The sequence below is a fragment of the Cajanus cajan genome, chromosome 11, assembly GCF_000230855.2.
Source record: "Cajanus cajan strain Asha chromosome 11, NIPB_CcT2T_4, whole genome shotgun sequence".
Classification (NCBI taxonomy): Eukaryota; Viridiplantae; Streptophyta; class Magnoliopsida; order Fabales; family Fabaceae; genus Cajanus; species Cajanus cajan.
In genome coordinates this window covers 40,650,206-40,668,176 of record NC_138527.1, presented here as the reverse complement: position 1 = coordinate 40,668,176, position 17,971 = coordinate 40,650,206, and the positions used below count along the sequence as shown (strand labels likewise).

At 30.1% G+C, this 17,971-nt stretch overlaps 2 protein-coding genes across 4 annotated transcripts; both read left to right on the top strand.

Annotated features, from left to right (window-relative positions):
• The first annotated feature begins 817 nt into the window (after positions 1–817).
• LOC109811183 (uncharacterized) lies at positions 818–4,091 on the top strand. Of its 2 annotated transcripts, none has more exons than XM_020374847.3 (9): positions 818–1,495; positions 1,812–1,993; positions 2,083–2,358; positions 2,451–2,509; positions 2,625–2,661; positions 2,754–2,825; positions 2,927–3,077; positions 3,191–3,358; positions 3,448–4,091. In XM_020374847.3, the coding sequence occupies exons 1-9, from the start codon at positions 1,301–1,303 to the stop codon at positions 3,811–3,813; spliced, it is 1,506 nt and encodes a 501-aa protein (XP_020230436.1). In that variant the 5' UTR covers positions 818–1,300; the 3' UTR covers positions 3,814–4,091. The 2 variants fall into 2 exon arrangements, with proteins under 2 accessions (XP_020230436.1, XP_020230437.1); XM_020374848.3 differs by having other exon boundaries at positions 1,356–1,495; positions 1,828–1,993.
• An 8,751-nt stretch (positions 4,092–12,842) lies between these two features.
• LOC109811154 (uncharacterized) lies at positions 12,843–17,021 on the top strand. Of its 2 annotated transcripts, none has more exons than XM_020374811.3 (3): positions 12,843–13,256; positions 13,749–14,333; positions 15,866–17,021. In XM_020374811.3, exons 2-3 carry the CDS (start codon positions 13,779–13,781, stop codon positions 16,715–16,717), a joined length of 1,407 nt encoding a protein of 468 aa, XP_020230400.1. In that variant the 5' UTR covers positions 12,843–13,256; positions 13,749–13,778; the 3' UTR covers positions 16,718–17,021. The 2 variants fall into 2 exon arrangements, with proteins under 2 accessions (XP_020230400.1, XP_020230399.1); XM_020374810.3 differs by having other exon boundaries at positions 12,844–13,256; positions 13,718–14,333.
• The last annotated feature ends 950 nt before the right edge of the window (positions 17,022–17,971 follow it).

Here is a 17,971-nt window from a genome sequence, read left to right as displayed (position 1 = left end):
AATTGACAGTGGTATGCATGTTACTTTTAAAATATACTGAAGACTTTAATTAACATTTGAAATTTAAATGACACTAAATTTGCAAAATGTTTATTTTTTATTGTAAAATTATTTAACACTTCAATAGGATAAAAATATATTAATGAATTTTATATTTATTGAAAATGATATTGCAATACATGATAAAAAAAAAATCTAGTAATAATGTACTATTAAAAACAAATATTTCTCATGTCTCAAATTATAAAATTTTATAATATTAAATTACACGATTTGAAGAATTAACTTAAATCGAAGTTTATTGATAGATTGTGTATTTTGTTTTTACTGAATATAGATTATATATTAGTCTTTTAACTTTGGTATAATATAAAAAGTTGAACTACTCAATCCACATTTTGTTATCAATTATAATCTAAATTAATATATTCAATCAAAATATAAATATTTTGGTCAAAGAGCCCAGCTATTTATAAATATTTTTAATCCTTATATTAATTATTTTAGTTTTTTGGTTATATATTAAAGTTTATAATTTAATATATCATTCTAAATATAAATAGGAATAAATTAATCGATGAAAGGCACAATATTAAGATTAAACTATTTTTTTTTCCAACTTTCCTTTTTATTTGTTAATTTTTCAAAACCACTTTAATATTTCTATTACTACAATTATACAAACCTAAGAATAAATAAAAGAAAAAGGTAACAATAAATAAACAAATAAAATAAAATATATGGTGCAAAGTAAATAAAAGAAAATGACGAAATGGCAAAACTTTTCATATAATTATGTACTTTTGATAATTTACTTCAAATATTCAAAAGAATGCATGGTAAGATGCTGGTGCATCGTGTCAATTTTAAAGAAAGGTATATATACAAAGAACATTTTTGTGTTCATTCCATGATATGCACATTTGGAACAAGGTAAAAAAAGAGGACCAAAATATAGTTAGCAAAAGGTGGGAAATAGAAAAGAGCGAGGCTTAAGGTTACGGTAAAGACAAAGATACCGAAATTGAGCATGCATGGAGTAAACAATTAAAAAGTGGTCAATTCCTTGCACTTGACGAACCAACTATTTCGGCTTCTGATTCGTTACCTCCATCTCTAACGCTACCATTTGTCCTTCCTTCACCATAACAAAAACTTTGCACTAAACCATGCCACAAGCTATTCTAACCTTACCTAGTAAGTCACACTTGCTCACTCAAAAAGTTGTCACCATTTTGAGACACCAAATGTAGTTTGTTCCCCTTTGCTAAAAAACACCACATAATTAACCGACTCTGTCATGCTCAATTCAACCAATCGCTTCTTATTTCTTCCTTTTTTCTTCTTCTTCCTCATTTCCGTTCCCTCCTTTCAACAAAAATGCTTAGCTTCAGCCTCCTCCCTTCATGAAAGGAGCTTCCATAGACCTGATCCTTTGCGTCATTTCAAAAACTACAATGGAGATTTCGATGTTCGAAACAAGCATTATGTGGCTGTGAGTAGTTTTCACTTTAACCATTTTTTATCTTCATTGTTTCTTAAATTTTGTGCTATATCATTCCACTCTAAACTTAAAAAACAAATTATAAGACTTGGTTACGTTACACTTCTTTAGATGTTTTATCTAATCAAATTGCCTCATGTAATAAAGGTTTACATGAAAAGATAAAGCAGATTACTGAAATGAAACTTCAATTTTGATCAGAAAACAATAAAGAACTCAAGAAATTGTATGAGTTTTCTCTGAAAACAAATAAAGTGTATGATCATGTTATATATGTTTACTATGCTTGCTTTCTGATCCTTTTCAGTCTGCGGCATTTACAGGAGTCCACGGATACGCATTTGCCTGCGTCTGGTTGCTATGTGGGTTGGCTTTGGCCATTTTCATGATAGTGAAGTATCTATGCGGTGGCTCAGTTTCATTACCTTGTTTGAACCATTACTATCTCCACATTTTCTTCCTACTCCTCTTCTTCACCTCTCTCGCCATGTAAGTCCCCAATTTCCTACCTACCATTCAATCAAAGCTATAAGCTAAAGTCATAAAACTGTAATTGAGACAATTGGGTGGCATGACAGAGTTGCTTCCAGTTTTGTTCTGGCCACGAGTCAGAAGACCCTGCGGAGGACAGAAAAACTTAAAGAATCTGTGGTTGGTATAGGAGAAGATGCTCTTGGGACCATAAGCAAAGTCATAAAAACAACCAACCAAATGCAGTTCCTTTTGCTTCCGTATAATCCACAGATATGTGCGAGTTTGAATTCCACCACTCAAGACCTCAGAAGCAACTCCCGTGTGATACGCCGTTTTATTGACAAAAGTGGACAATCAATCGATAAGGCCACTCATACTTCGTATGTTTTTCCTTTAAACAACTTCAATTTTATGTTGACAATGCTTATTTCCCACTTAGATTTTATTGATTTCGGTTCTTGATGTGACATAGGTACATAGCACATTTTGTTGTTTTAACCATCAACTTAGTGACACTGGTTGCAGCATTAGGTAATTTCCTTTAACCAATATTGCTTATAAACTTATTATATTAGATCAGGCTAATTTCTTTAATCTAATGGTTGATATTAATTAATGGTTTGCTCCTTTTGTTGTTTTGGCTCAGTTCTAATGCTATTGCATTGGCGTCCTGGATTCATAATGTAAGTTATTTCTTAACTAAAACTATAGTAGTTGTATTCTGAATTACCCTATGCGTATGAGGTATGACTTTTACATTTTGCCTTTGTTTCAGCATAATTTTTTGCTTTTGGATCTTAACAAGCCTGTGCTGGTTCTTGACTGGATTTGATTTCTTCCTTAACACGTGAGTAAACAAACTGTTCATGCTTGAGTTATAAATGTGAATGAAGTCATGAAATAATGCTCTTCTCAAGCTTCATGACGTTGTGTATACTTTGTATTCAGCTTTGCAGATGATGCATGCTCGGCTTTTGAAGACTTCGAAGAAAACCCACAAAACAGTAGCCTAGGTTCGATGTTGCCATGCATTGATGAATCTTTCTCTGGAAAATTGATAGCTAATATTGGCTATACCATCCATAGGTTCATAGTTGAGGTAGAAAATTTGATTTTGGTTCCTTCATTCAGAATCAAAAGGAAGTGAACACACACGGTTTCTTCCAATTCTACTATATCATGTTCTGATGTAATGTTTTTTGTGTGTCTCAGTTGAATACTAATATGTCGGTGATTTATCGGCTCCTAGGAATAAGTGAAGAAAATGAAGAACTAATGGGAGCCATAAAAATTTGTGATCCTTTCTCTGGTGCCTTAAACTTTAGTTATGTTCCACAGAGCTGTCCTCAAGATGCCATTCGGATTGGTGATTTGTCTAAAGTAATTAACTCTTCACTAAACTAAATCTAGTGTGTGTTTATTCGTTTAGCAAAATCATACTCATAACTCTTAAACGCATCTGGGTTAAGATTCTTGCACAGATCACATGTCACAAAGAGGTGAGCACAAGAGAAGAATGCAGAAAAGAGGGGAGATTTCTTCCAGAAGCTTCATATAACATGGCTCATGCCTATAGTAGATCCATCCAGGATTTGTTGGATATATATCCTGACTTGCAAACACTGGCAAAATGCACAGTTGTGAAGAACAAAGTTGCTGAAATTGTGTCACATCAATGCAGGCCAATAAGAATGTCAACTAAATTGTTATGGTCATCTATGCTGTCTCTCTCCATTATTATGGTAGTCTTGGTATTCACCTGGCTGGTTGAGGCTCTTCAATGCTCGGGAAAACCCCCCCCTTCAATATGTTCCAGGAGCCCCAGATCAATATAGGAAATTTTCTTTATTTTCAAACTTAAAAGGGTAGAAAATCAAAGATAAAAGTAGTTTTCTTTCTTTTTCTTTTTTTCTTTTTAGGTGGGAGGGGGGTGTATAAATTAATTTGCCTTTTTTGAGTTATTTTGTTCCAATTTCAGTTTAATAACAGGGAAAATAGCACTCCAAGCAAGTCGTAAGACAAAAGTTGGAGAATGATGTAAAGAAATAAAATAATTTGTTGAAGTGTGAATATTGCTTCTTTGAGGACAAAAATAAGAGTGATATATACTGTAGCTTAACTATTGTATGAGTTGCACTTGCCTATTGGTTTTGGTTTTAAAGTTTTGACATTAGTCTTGCTTCACTCATAAGTTAACAATATAAATTATTTCTTGTATTATTGTTTAAAAGTTTGGCCACAACTACAGGTCAATAGAAATTACAATGACATTAGACTTGCGGGTTTTGGTTTTATCACATCCCAGACGACAAAAAAAAAATGGAGAATAATGTAAAGAAATGAAAATAATTTGTAAGTGTGAATGTTGCTTGTTTGAGGACAAAAATGTGGGTGATATACTGCAGCTTAATCATTGTATGAGTTGCAATTGACAATTGGTTTTGGTTAAGTTTAGACAGTAATATTAGTTGGATATGGATCACTAGTGACAGTAGTATATATAAATAACAAACGATTTTCATTTTAAACATTGGTGTCATAAAGTTGGGTTAAGCTTAATTATTTATTTTTTAAGTTGATAAGAGCTTATTTTAAATGGTATGAACATATTTCTCTTAATACACAATCTTTTATTAATTAGAATAATTCAATCAATTATATACAAATAGTATTGTTAAAAGAATATGTTCCTAATATTGAATTTTTATTGGATCACTCATAAATATTTAATATTATAAATTTTACGTTTAAAATATTAATCTTTCAAATTTTGCATTCGAAATATTTAGTTCTTAATAAAAAAATTAAATAAATAACAATTCTTAATTTACAAACAAATTTTATATGATTGAAATGAAACACAAATCTACTTTCTATCAAAAGTTAATGATACATATTGTTTCTTATATTACTATTTAAAAGTTTGGCCTCAACTACATGTCAACAAAAATTACAATGACATTAGTCTTGTAGGTTTTGGTTTTATCACATCCCAAATATAAAAATATTACAACTTCTAATTATTAGTTCTCTTTATCTTTTATAAAAGTATTGAATGAAAAATTAGATACATATTATATAATTATATATATATTACATGTCTATAGAAATAACAATGAGATTAGTCTTACCGGTTTTTGGTTTTATACTTTTATCACATCCCAGTTAAAGAATACTGTAATATCTTATTATTAATTCTCTTTATATTTTATAAAGTATTGAATGAAAAATTAGATATATAAAGTTTAAAAAAGAAAAAAAAAACATTTATTTTATTTAGTATAAAGGAAGATTTGTAAGAAGATATACAGGAAAGTTTATCATTATTTTTTTATTTAATTATAAAATGTATTGTAAAACTAACAAACAAATGGTAGAATTGGATCATTAAATTGTATAAAGGATGTTGTTGCAGACATCGATTCTCTCCCCTCATTTTATAATTTGTTAATTTCTTTAGATTTTTGACATTGTTGCTGAAAAAAAATTGTCATCAGAAAGTATTTCTTTTCAAAGGTTAATTTGTGTCTACCAATTACAAATTTTCAGTTATAACACAATACGATAATTAAACAAGCACGCGACTTAGCCACGTGCATAACCCTATCAACGAATTCATTAAAACATAACTCTACATATCTAATGAATATGTTAGTTTAAACTTTTTTTCCTTTTAAAAACACTACTTTTTAATAAAATAAGCATTTTTTTATTTTATAATGCGATTCTATTTTAAAAAAAAAAAACAATTTTTTACTTTTTTAAGAAGTAACTTTACCTATTTTTTAAATAATTATTTTTTAAAAATATTTATTTTTAAATTTAAATAAACAGATCCAATTAATATGTTAAAATTATCGGTGTAAAAAGTCAAATTGAAAAAATAAACTTATAACATGCAAGTATATTCTAAAAGGCAATGACATAACGTTGTTGCCTTCACGAGAACATAGAAACCCACCACGTATCTATCTTCAAGAAATAGAACTATAATGAGTTATTATATTTTATAAACTTTTTTCTATTTTATTCTTACATCATTTGATTTTTTAGAGATATTTATTTTATTTAAGTTGGTTTTTTTTTTTGGTTTAGTAAGGATAACTCCTTTTAATCGAAGAGTGAGCTTTTATAAAGGTAAAATGAAAATTTTAATTATTATTTCGTACTCAAACAGGAATAGAACCCACTCCTTAATAGAGGTAGAAATAGGATATGTCAGATTAAATTTTGAATAAGAAAGACTTGTTTTACAAAATTAAAGTTTAAATTTGACTTATTATCTATTATAGACTTTTTTTTTATAAGTTTAACTTGACCTGTTTAAAGACTGATATGACCTATTAGTCTATTTTATATTAATAATATTAAATAGATCAATAAGTTTGATTTTTTAAAAATTAACAAATTTATTTGTAAATACGTCATTGCGAATTATTTTTTAGTTTATATAATATAATTTATTTAATATTATTAAAATTTAAATTTTGAAATATATACAATGTCACAAAGAGAAAAAAAAGTAAATCATTTTCTGTTATAGATAATTTATGTGCAATCATTTATATTGGTGTACACTCATATACAGTCCGTAACCCTAATATATAATGAAAAAGGATAATTGTATAAAAAAATATTTTAAATATTTCCTATATCTAATTTTGTATATTTTAAATAATCAACTCATATTTTAACAAACTAAAATAGTTATAATAATAATTTATAAACTAAATAAATACTTATTGTACATGAGGTAGTCTCAAGACTACTAAATACATATACAATGTCACAAAGAAAGAATAAATGATATTATTTTCTATTAAAGAGACAACTCATGCATATCCAAGTATGTCAACAACCATCTTTGATAAAACCTTATATTTTATTTTGTTGTTCCTCCAATACTCCAAGACATTAAATAAGTTATTATTACTCGTTGGAATATAAACTCCTTCATCAAGATAAGTTTGTAATTTTGATTTCATTGGAGGAATAACTTCCTTTTCACGTACCATGCTCATAATATGGTCAAATCCAATCATGATTGAAGAATTAACTTTAATAGAAGATGTTGAATTATTGCCACCATGACCTATTTCTGCATAAGATGATTCTCCCAAACTCAAAGTCATATACTCATCATATAATTGTTTCAATGACTTCCGAACCTTCACTACATTCTCTTTAGCAACATCCTCGGGTTTATATATTAAGGGAAAACATATATCAACAATATGAAATTTGACCCTAGGGCCTAAAACACTTGCAATAGCCATAAGTAAATTACATTGTCCTCAATACTTGTCAAACTTCATTTTCATTGGAGTTGTCATCTCTCTCATAAAAAGATCTTCATCTTTATAGCTGCACTATCAATTACCATTTTCAGTCTCCACACTTCTACAACATATAAATTTATAGTAGGATACTCACTTCCTGAAATTATATGTGTAGTTAGATTAAACACTTCCAAAAGCTTATAAACTTTCTCAACTTTGTTACAATCTTCAAGTGAAGGTGCATAATCATAATGTGGCTCCCTCTCCTTGTAAGCTACAAAAACAATCTTAAACTTGACAACATTTGATACGTGGAATTCCATCTTACAAGGAAATGAGTAATTAATTTTCTATCTTTCAAATGCTTTTGTTTAACAACATCACAAAAAGCCTTCAACCTATAATCATTGTGATTTATATACTTGACAATACTTTCACGTACATTGAAAACAATAGCCTTAATCTTACCCAATTCATCTTGCACTAGTAGATTCAATATGTGAGCACAATATCTAACATAAAATAATGAATCATCCAAAATTAACTTGGTACTTAATGATAAGTTCTCCTTTAGAGTTCTCAAGCACGAATCATTATAAGATGCATTGTTAATGGATATATATTGAAAAAACTTTATTTTCAATACCCTAAGCCTTTAAATATTTTAAAATTGCATCAGCCACATCAATTCCATATCTTGGAGTAGGAACTTTTACAAAACTCAACTTTTTTTTGAAGTTTCCATGTCATGTGAATGAAATGACTGGTGATAATCATATATTCAGCTACCTGGTGGCTTGATTTTCACATATCTGTTGTTAAACTAATCTTGCTCACATTTTCAACTAAGTCTTCAATTTAAACAATCATGTCTTTCTGTTTTATGAATAACCTTTTGAAACTCTAGATTTGCATATTCAAAGCCCTACATCCAGACCTCATCCTTAACAATGCTAAAAGGATGCTCATGAACTATAATAGCAATGACAAATATTTCTCTTATCTTCTCATTATTATGTCCAACACCAAAGCTCATAAATGGGTTAACATGATTAGAAGAATGAAATGGAATGGTAGATTGCTTCTTTTATACAGTAATGTGTATCATTATTTGCAAGTAACTCCCAGTATGTCGTTTTAGATGGTTAATGCTAACCCTATCCTGTTAATTGCAAATCTACCTTTGCAGTATTTGCAAACAATTATTTTTACGCCTTTACTAATTTCAACTTCATCAAAATCATTCCAAACAATTGATTTTTTTTGCCTTTTCCTCTTAATCACAACAATATCACTTTCTCGATCATTTTCATGTGCATTGTTTTTCACCTGACTTGAATTTGTTGGTATTGGTTCATGTGCATTTAGCAGTAATTGGAATGATAAATGCAACCCCTTTGTTGTTTTCAAATAGTGAAGTCATCCCTTGACACTAAAAAATAATATAATCATGACTATGAACATGAATTCAAGTCTGTAATATAAAAAAGAAACATTGAATCTTTTTCAATCTCAATCCAAAATTGTGAAACTAATAAGAAAATTATATCAATGAGAATCATCTAATTACAAAAAATATAGAAAACATACAAAAAGAAAAAGATAGACAAAGTTACCTGTGAGAGGAAGAATACGAAGTTGTAGACTTGTAGTTGATTATTTTTGTATGAGTTGAGTGATGACTATCAAATATAAAGGTCAAAGATGGAAGATAATGTAGATGAAGGATTGGAGGTGAATTGCAAAGCCACAAAATGAATGAAGGATTGAAGGTTAAAGTTGAAGTCACAATTCAAAATAAAAGATAAAGACACTTAATCAACCAATGACCATGAAGATGAAGGAAGAGAGTAGATGAAGATGTGGCTAAGGTTTCTATTTACGGTTTTTTGATTTTCTATGAATAAGATACATAAAGTGTTTAAGTGAAGTAATAAAAAAATATTGATAATTTATTTTTTGCTTTATAAAATTATTTATTTATTTATATAATTATATTGATAATAATATATGAATATTAATTTTTTAGTATATTATATAGATAAATAGGCTAATTTATCAAATCTAACAGACTTTTTACTAAACCTAAGTCTGACCTTAAATAAATAGACTTTTTTAAAGGCCTAAATATGACATTTTTATTAAATAAGTCAGGTTAGATTAGACTTTAAAGAGATTAGGTCATAGACCCCTATTTAAGGTCTGACCTATTCTCATCCTTACTCCTTTGTTAAAGAGTACACATGTCAAACAACCTTACCTAATGATTATTGATTTAGTTTGAAATCTTTATTATTTATAATATATATATAATATATATATATATATATATATATATATATATATTAAATTTGTGCTAATTTTGAAGATGATATGCTAATAAAAATAAATAACTTCAAACAATATGTATTTTTTATGTTATTTAATTAATATTTATTAATTAACTTATTAATTAATTTCACCAAATACTTTTAGCTTAATCAATTAGTTTTTAAGTTTTCATCTTTTTTTAATTGTTAGCGTATAGTTTATAAGCATTGGTCAACTTATAAGTTTTGTCACCTGTAATAATCTTGTTGTGAAAAATATATTTGGTCTATACAAAAAGAAAAAAAGAAATCAAAATATCTTGATCGGAAGGTATTATAATTAAAACAAAAACTATATACAAGATGTTAGTTTAGGTAGAACTAAGTTCAAATCTTATGGATAAAAAATGTGATTAGGAAAAACTATATACAAGATGTTAGTTTAGGTAGAAGTAAGTTCAAATCTTATGGATAAAAAATGTGATTAGGAATGAAGACTTTATTAAAAGTGTAATGAGTCAAATTTCTTAGTAGAGAATGTTATCAATAGAATTAATATATTTATACAAAAGACATAAAAATTAACAACAAACTTCTTAATGTCTTCGAAGAATAATTAACAAAGTATAAAATGAAATACACGGTTCAACAACTAATTTTAATCAAATATAAATTGATTTAACAACACTTAAATAAAAATAAGATTTCAATTTCTAATTATTTTAAGTTTAATTACACTTTTTGTCACTCATATTTTATAATTTTATAAACGTTGTTACTCAATTTTTAAAATTTTTTGCACTTTTTATCACACTATTGACTCTTTGATATCATATTATTGTGGTATTTTGAATTTTGACAAATTAAGTTAACGGTTAATATAAATTTTTAACGTGAATACAAATGATAATGTGATATAAAGTGTCATAATGTCATTTAATGTACCACATGATAATTAATTAATGATGTCAAACAATCAATTAATAAAATGATATGCAAAATTTTTAAAACTGAGTAATAAAATATATGATTCCAAAAGTTAAATAACAAAATTTACAAAATCATCATATATAAATAAAAAAACGCAATTAACCCATTGTCTCATAAACTATTCTTCCGAAAACAGCTTGTTACTAAGTTAATAAATTCTCAAGATATATTAGCATTCCTAATGAGAGTTTTGGTCGGTCGACAAACATTATTCATAACTTCAATCTTATTAAACTATCTTCACAAAGTAAACAAACAAGTTTTGATTTTGGTGTATATATATTACTTTTAAAATTTAAAAACAATGTTTTTGTTTGCAAATGAACACATTATGATTTTAACCCTATATTTTTTTTTTTAATTTTTATACCCTAAAATATTAAATTATTATTTTTTGTTTCTAACAATAATTTTAAAGTAGATGAATAATATTTATTTTAAGTTTATTATTTTTTTTAAGGATATCACATACTACTAGTGGTAGGGAACATCTAATATTTTAATAAATAAATAAATAAAAATAATTATATAATAACATGGACTAAATCCTAAATTTGTTAATTTTATATGAACTAAAAATATATTTAAACCAAAAAATAAAATATAATAACGTTTTGATTGAACCACAAGCGATTTTCATTATTTTATTGAAAGGAATTTTCCTCTCCATATTATTGCTTTGTTTTTAGTGAAACTTAAAATAAATTTTAGAAATTGTTTTTTTTTTTAAATGAGAAAAAATTATATGTTAGATTTTCTTATTAATATAGAAGTCTTTTTATCAGCAATAGAAAACGAGACTTTTTTATTATATAAAATTGAATATAAAATATATTTTTTTTGAGTGAGCTCAAAACTTAACTTTAGAAGTCTTACTATTAGGTTGACATCGACTTTAAATGATTAACAATTATTTTAAAATGGAAAACAAAATTAAATCATCTCTTACATTATGTTATCTCTTTCGCACAAAAATACAAATATATTAAAAAAAATGAAAAGTAATGGAGAAAGAAATAAAATTTAGAAAGAGATAGAATATGTGTTTGCATTCATTTAAAACATAAAAAATCATGTTTAACTGAAAGTAATAAATAATAGCTTCCATGTTAAATATGATTTTTTACGTTTTAAACGCGAATGTAAACACACATAAAGTACGGAGAGAGGGTGGAGATGTTACTACTTACTAGAGAGGATTCATATTCATCCGCAACACTGTAAAATTCTGATCATAACTTTTGCATCATGCAATTTAGTTTTTATACAGGTGTACTCATACATTACCATTCTGAAATTTTTAGGAAAACTCTTATGTCAAGAAATGATTAATTGTTCATTTTTATTTCTCCTAAGTTTAGGAAATATACTAATTATATTATTGGTAACTCGATCAATTAGACCTTAATCCAAATAAGAAGGGATTCATATCGAATTAATGAGATTAGATGGATGAGATAAAGTCAAATACATATCAGAAAAGCACAACAAAAGACTCTTAATGTTTCTAAAGAATAATTAACAACTCAAGTGAATTTCACCATTGCACATGGAATGTGGTTTGTTCCAACCCATACTGAAATGTCATCATGTGACAAGCATACATTTCTCATTGCGAGAATGAGACATTACTAAAATTGGTTGTATATGTACTGTGACTTTCTGGTAATGAATTATTTATTACTAACACTTTCCTAATGAACGTATTACAGTACTCTCGCAAGAAATTTAGACTAATCACCAGCATCATTGAATTTACGGTCTTCCCTCCGAAAAACAAAATCCAGTTATAGATCGTTTCACCTTTTGTATTTTACTTTTTAAAAAACTTATTTTGTATCGCTTGCAAAACTTCGTTAATTCTAAATCTAAGCAAAACCCCATACCAGAGTAATAAAAAAGCAAGTATCTGTTTATATTTTCTCAACAACTAATTAATGCCCAGCACCTTTGTTAATGCTATTTTCACGTGCCAACATCACAAAAACAAATTTTCAACCCAAAGTCCGTTTTATTGAACATTAGTTGGGTTTTATAATTAGACTAAGGATAATTAAAATTGATAAAGAAGGAAAGAAAATCGTCTTATCATGTACACAACACAAAAACGTTAAAAGAAGAGTCGTGTTAGATGACCAATCATTATCACCATTTGGCCGGAGGATTATTGAATAAAGTGGATTTAAATGCTGAGGTGTTGCTAACTGTCGTGGTCTCATTGGACATGAAACAGTAAAAATCTAGTATTATGTCTTTACCAAAATGTTATGAACATAGCATAAAAGTGTTGGTATCTGAGACAAGGAACTAAACAACAGAAAGAGAGAAAGGAGAAAAACGGAAGAAGAAAGAGATGAAATAAGTTAAAGGATAGAATACTAGTTTGGGGACATTTATGGTAAAAGAGAAGTTCTAGAACTGTTCCTGGGTGGGTACCAAAAAGCCACAGTGAAAACAGCTTTGGTTGCAAATCAATGTCATCAACCTCAAACTCAGATCCAAACAGCATCGGAACTTAACTACCCTTACCCAACATAGTCTCATTAATTTTTTTTTCTGCCTTTTCTCTCTCTGACCTCGTTTTTGGACTTAGCTTAGTTCGGTGGTTGCGTCATGCCAGTGTGTCTGTGACCCTCAAAACCCACCAACGAAACCGCATGTCGGGGAGTTTTCTTCATTCCACCGTTCGGCTGGTACCAGGTGAGCCTCTTTACTTTTGTAACACTTGCCTTTGTTCCGATGTTATTAATTATTATTCTCTTGTTTTCGTTATGCATATATTAGGTTTTTGTTCTTTTTAATGGATCTGACACATGAGGGTTGAACTATGAAGAAGAAGGAAGAATTTGTGCTAGTTATTAATATTTAGATACGAAGTAGGGTAAAGATAGCGGTTTCAATTACTTCTAACAAACCTGGAAGAGAGGGTAATTTATTACAACTAATCAATCATTGAAACTGCTTGCACTTGTACTTTAATTTTGTGATTACATTATGTGAGAAATTCATGAAACTGAAGGGGATTAAGTGATAAAGCCGATTAGGCAATATTCGGTGTCATCATTTGCAGTTTCGTTTTAAGCTGATTTTGATTTATGAAATTCTTCGCGTGTGGGGAAGTCATGTTTGTGAGTGTGACTTCTATTTGGTCACGTTATCAGGTTTCCATAGGTTGCACTTTGTTAATTGCAGCATTATCTTGAAGATAAAAAGGAAGGGAAAATGAGGATGAGGAACAAATGCAGGAAACCAACCAGTTTACGATGCAATGCAGGGAGCAGATGTTCAACTTCTGCTGTGGTGTTCAGCTTGTTAGGATGCCTATTTTTGCTTAATTTATATAGCTATATACACTACAAAGATAGAAATGGTGGAGACTCTCAATTGCGCTTGAGTCGTCATCCCCAATTCCGGGAGCTTCAAGAAGTGGAAGAGGAGAACATTCAAATCCCCCCACCAAGGGGAAAGAGGTCCCCCCGGGCAGCGAAACGCAGACCTAAAAAGAAAACCACATTGATTGATGAATTCTTGGATGAAAATTCCCAACTGAGGCACGTGTTTTTTCCTGGTCATAAAAGAGCTATAGATCCAATGCAGACTGCTGCAAATGAAACATTTTACTACTACCCTGGGAGAATTTGGTTGGATACTGATGGAAATCCTATTCAAGCCCATGGAGGGGGCATTCTATATGATAAAAATTCAAGAACATACTATTGGTATGGTGAATTTAAAGATGGGCCTACCTACCAAGTTCACAACAAAGGAGCTGCCCGGGTAATTCATCTTTTTCAAGAGAACCCTTGTTTTTGTTTGTTAGTTAATAACTGTCCTCATGGCTGTAGGATTTTATGTAGCTTTGATTTTCCCTATTATAATTATAATTTATTGGTTGTTTACATGGTTTCATATTCTGCTTATTAGAGATTAGAGATGCGTGTTTGATTCTAATATATACATCGATCCTTCTTCTCCTTCAGTAGCTTATTTAGAGATGAATTTAATTTGTGTTAAATTATTGTTTAAGGTACCGTATGCTTCGAGTCTATTTTTAAGCAACTTCTGTATCTTTGAAGTTCTGAACATTCTTAATATCATCCTTAATAGCTGAAGTCTTTGAAAGAGAAGTGTTACATATTTCAAAGGTCTCATTGTTCTTAATATGCTAAAATTGGCATAAATTTTCCATATGCTTATTTGTCTATGAAAAAGGGTTATATAATATTAATTGACCTTCCATTTGCACAGATGGAGATATAAACAAATGTAAGGAGTATTGCTAATTTGGATCAAATGAAAACACAAAGATATTAATAATTGTATTTTTTTATTAAAAAAGGTAATTTTAACTGATATAAGCATTAATGAATTTGGATTCATTAAGATGCACTTTATAGAATAAAGTGTGAAGTAATAATTCTTGGTGTTACCTTACAAAGAAAATGAAACCTTCTGCTGCGACTGAAATTGCACAAGTTCATTGCCTTGTTCACCCTTCCACTGCTTAGAAATCCAATCGTTATTTGTTGAAAACCTCTCAAATCTACTGATTATAAGGTGTTATCACTGAACAAGAAGATTTATGATGTTTTTTTTCTGCAACTTGGTAGTCCTAGAAAAATGTTTCACCTAAATAGTCCAATTTCTTCTAGTTATTGAGTCAGAGAAATTTACATGGCTCCTGGCTGTATTCAAAAACAAAGAAATGAAATTACCCTGACTATATACCTTCCACATGGCGTCCCTTAACTCTTCCAGTTGGTAAGACTTTAAGTGATGCTAAAGTTAGAGAAATTTCTTTCAAATGACTCAATTCATCATCTTAATTGACATACACATAGGGTTAGCTACCAAGTTCGCAAGTGGAGTGGCTGAAGAAAAACTTCTGTATCTGTTTCCGAATAACTTGGGCAAAGTACTGTATCACTGGTGGGTTTGCATGTAGAATGCTTTTGCATCGATGCCCAAATAGATACTGATATGAATGATTGTTAGCACCACAAGATGTTTTGTTTTTATCTGCACCTTTCCTTTTTCTCCGTCAATTTTATGAAAAGTAAACTTGTTTTAATAAATTAGTTTGTTCTTTAAATGCATATTTTAAAATAACAATTCTTCATACTCTTTTGGTTAAAGTTGTGGCTTTGTACAATGTTATAAGCCAATTATCTTGCTGTTATAACCTCACGTTCCAGTGGCTACAAAGGAATGCTTTTTCCTTTAATTTATATTTTTCAACCAACCTTGCAAATTTAGTTAGATGCATAACTTTGTCTCCAAACTCAAATTGTTATCTCTCTTTCCACCAGGTGGACATTATTGGAGTTGGTTGCTATTCTTCTAAGGATTTGTGGACCTGGAAACATGAGGGGATTGTATTGGCAGCAGAGGAAACAAATGAAACCCATGATTTGCACAAGTCTAATGTGCTTGAGAGGCCAAAAGTGATATACAATGAGAGGACCGGAAAGTATGTGATGTGGATGCATGTTGATGATGCCAACTATACCAAAGCAGCTGTTGGAGTAGCAACCAGTGACACACCTGATGGACCTTTTGATTATCTTGGTAGCCAAAGACCCCATGGATGTGAAAGCAGGGATATGACAGTTTTCAAAGACGAGGATGGTGTAGCATATCTAATCTACTCCTCCGAAGACAATAGTGAACTACACATTGGACCCCTTACCGAAGATTATCTCAACGTGACATCTGTAATGAGAAGGATTCTTGTGGGACAGCACAGAGAAGCTCCAGCATTGTTCAAGCATCAGGGCACATATTACATGATCACATCAGGCTGCACAGGATGGGCACCAAATGAGGCACTGGCTCATGCAGCTGAGTCTATTTTGGGGCCTTGGGAAACAATTGGAAATCCATGCATTGGAGGGAACAAAGTGTTTAGGCTTACAACCTTCTTTGCTCAGAGCACTTTTGTTCTTCCTTTACCTGGCTTCCCAGGCTCATTTATTTTCATGGCGGATCGGTGGAATCCGGCTGACTTACGAGACTCGAGGTATGTATGGTTGCCTTTGATTGTGGCAGGACCTGTTGATCAGCCTCTTGAGTACAGTTTTCAGTTCCCATTGTGGTCAAGAGTGTCTATCTATTGGCACAGAAAATGGAGACTTCCTCACGGCTGGATCGGGTTCATATAATGTAGCTTCTCTTTGTACATTGTCATATACAAAGATTTCGTATACGGTTATAATATATATCTTGACCTGTTTCATGTCAAGCTCCCTGCTTGAGGAATCGGACATAGAAACATGTGGCTCAATAATATGCTCACGTTAATTTAGGATTAAGTTGAGATTAGTACGAGGGAGCGAATGTATACCGAGAAAGATTATCCACTTGATTGGAATTTTGCTAATAATGCATTGTTGATCAGTTGTGTCATGACTTATGTAATTAATTGTTAGCTATGTAAATGATTCTTTCACGTGTGTTCTTTTATTACTCTATGTTGCTTCATAATTTTAATTTTTTTGTGCGGGTTCCTTTCCTTGGTTACGTGCATAGAGGTGGAGGTAATAAATTCGTTATTTAATGGCGTCATGAGCGAGCTATAGCTGAATTAATTTCTTTTAAAAAATGATAGTTTTTTTTTACCCATCTGCTCCATCTCTCATAATGAGGGTTGATGAGCTACGCTTGTGTGTCTAACCCGTAGCAAGTTACTAGTAATGAGGGCCTAGTTTGGGCCCAATATGAAGCCCATATGATGTGATCCAAGTAGCTAGCCATAACATGCATAACACGTATCATCCAGTGTGGGCTCTAAAAGCCCAAAGGTGTCTGGAAAATAAAAAAAAAATGAGAGGGAATGTGGTTACCATAGATCCATTGGTTCTCATTTTCATTCGTATTCGGGAGGGACTATAGTATAGATACCATAAATTCATTTAATTTTAATTGTAAGTTTGGTCTTCATTTTCTTTAAGATTATGTGATGAGAAAATATTTTGTTCCATTATTGTCGGAAAGAGAAATATTTTGGAGAAAAAAACGGATTAATACGGAGAGACAGAGATCGTGTACATTCTGAAGTACTATGGGTTTGAAATTAATACACTGGAGTTAGCATTCTACATGAACTTGGTCCCATAAAAATATAAAGGCATCAGCTTGTCGTTGTCATTGCTATAGAAAAGGATACAAAAGCTTAAACCTGCAGAAGAAGGTATGGGCCAGCATCAAACTCCCTTTAATAAAAAACCAAAAGAAAGGAGCTATAAATGTTTTTAAATCAAGGAGGAAAAGATGCAAAAAGAGTGGAGTGTATATATGTTAACGTGGAGGGGGCAAGTCTCATCAGAAGTTCAAGATGTGCAACCCTAAAAAGATGAACCCACTATTCATATTATTTCCTTTTCATTGTTTATGTACTTACCAATTTATTGGCTTTC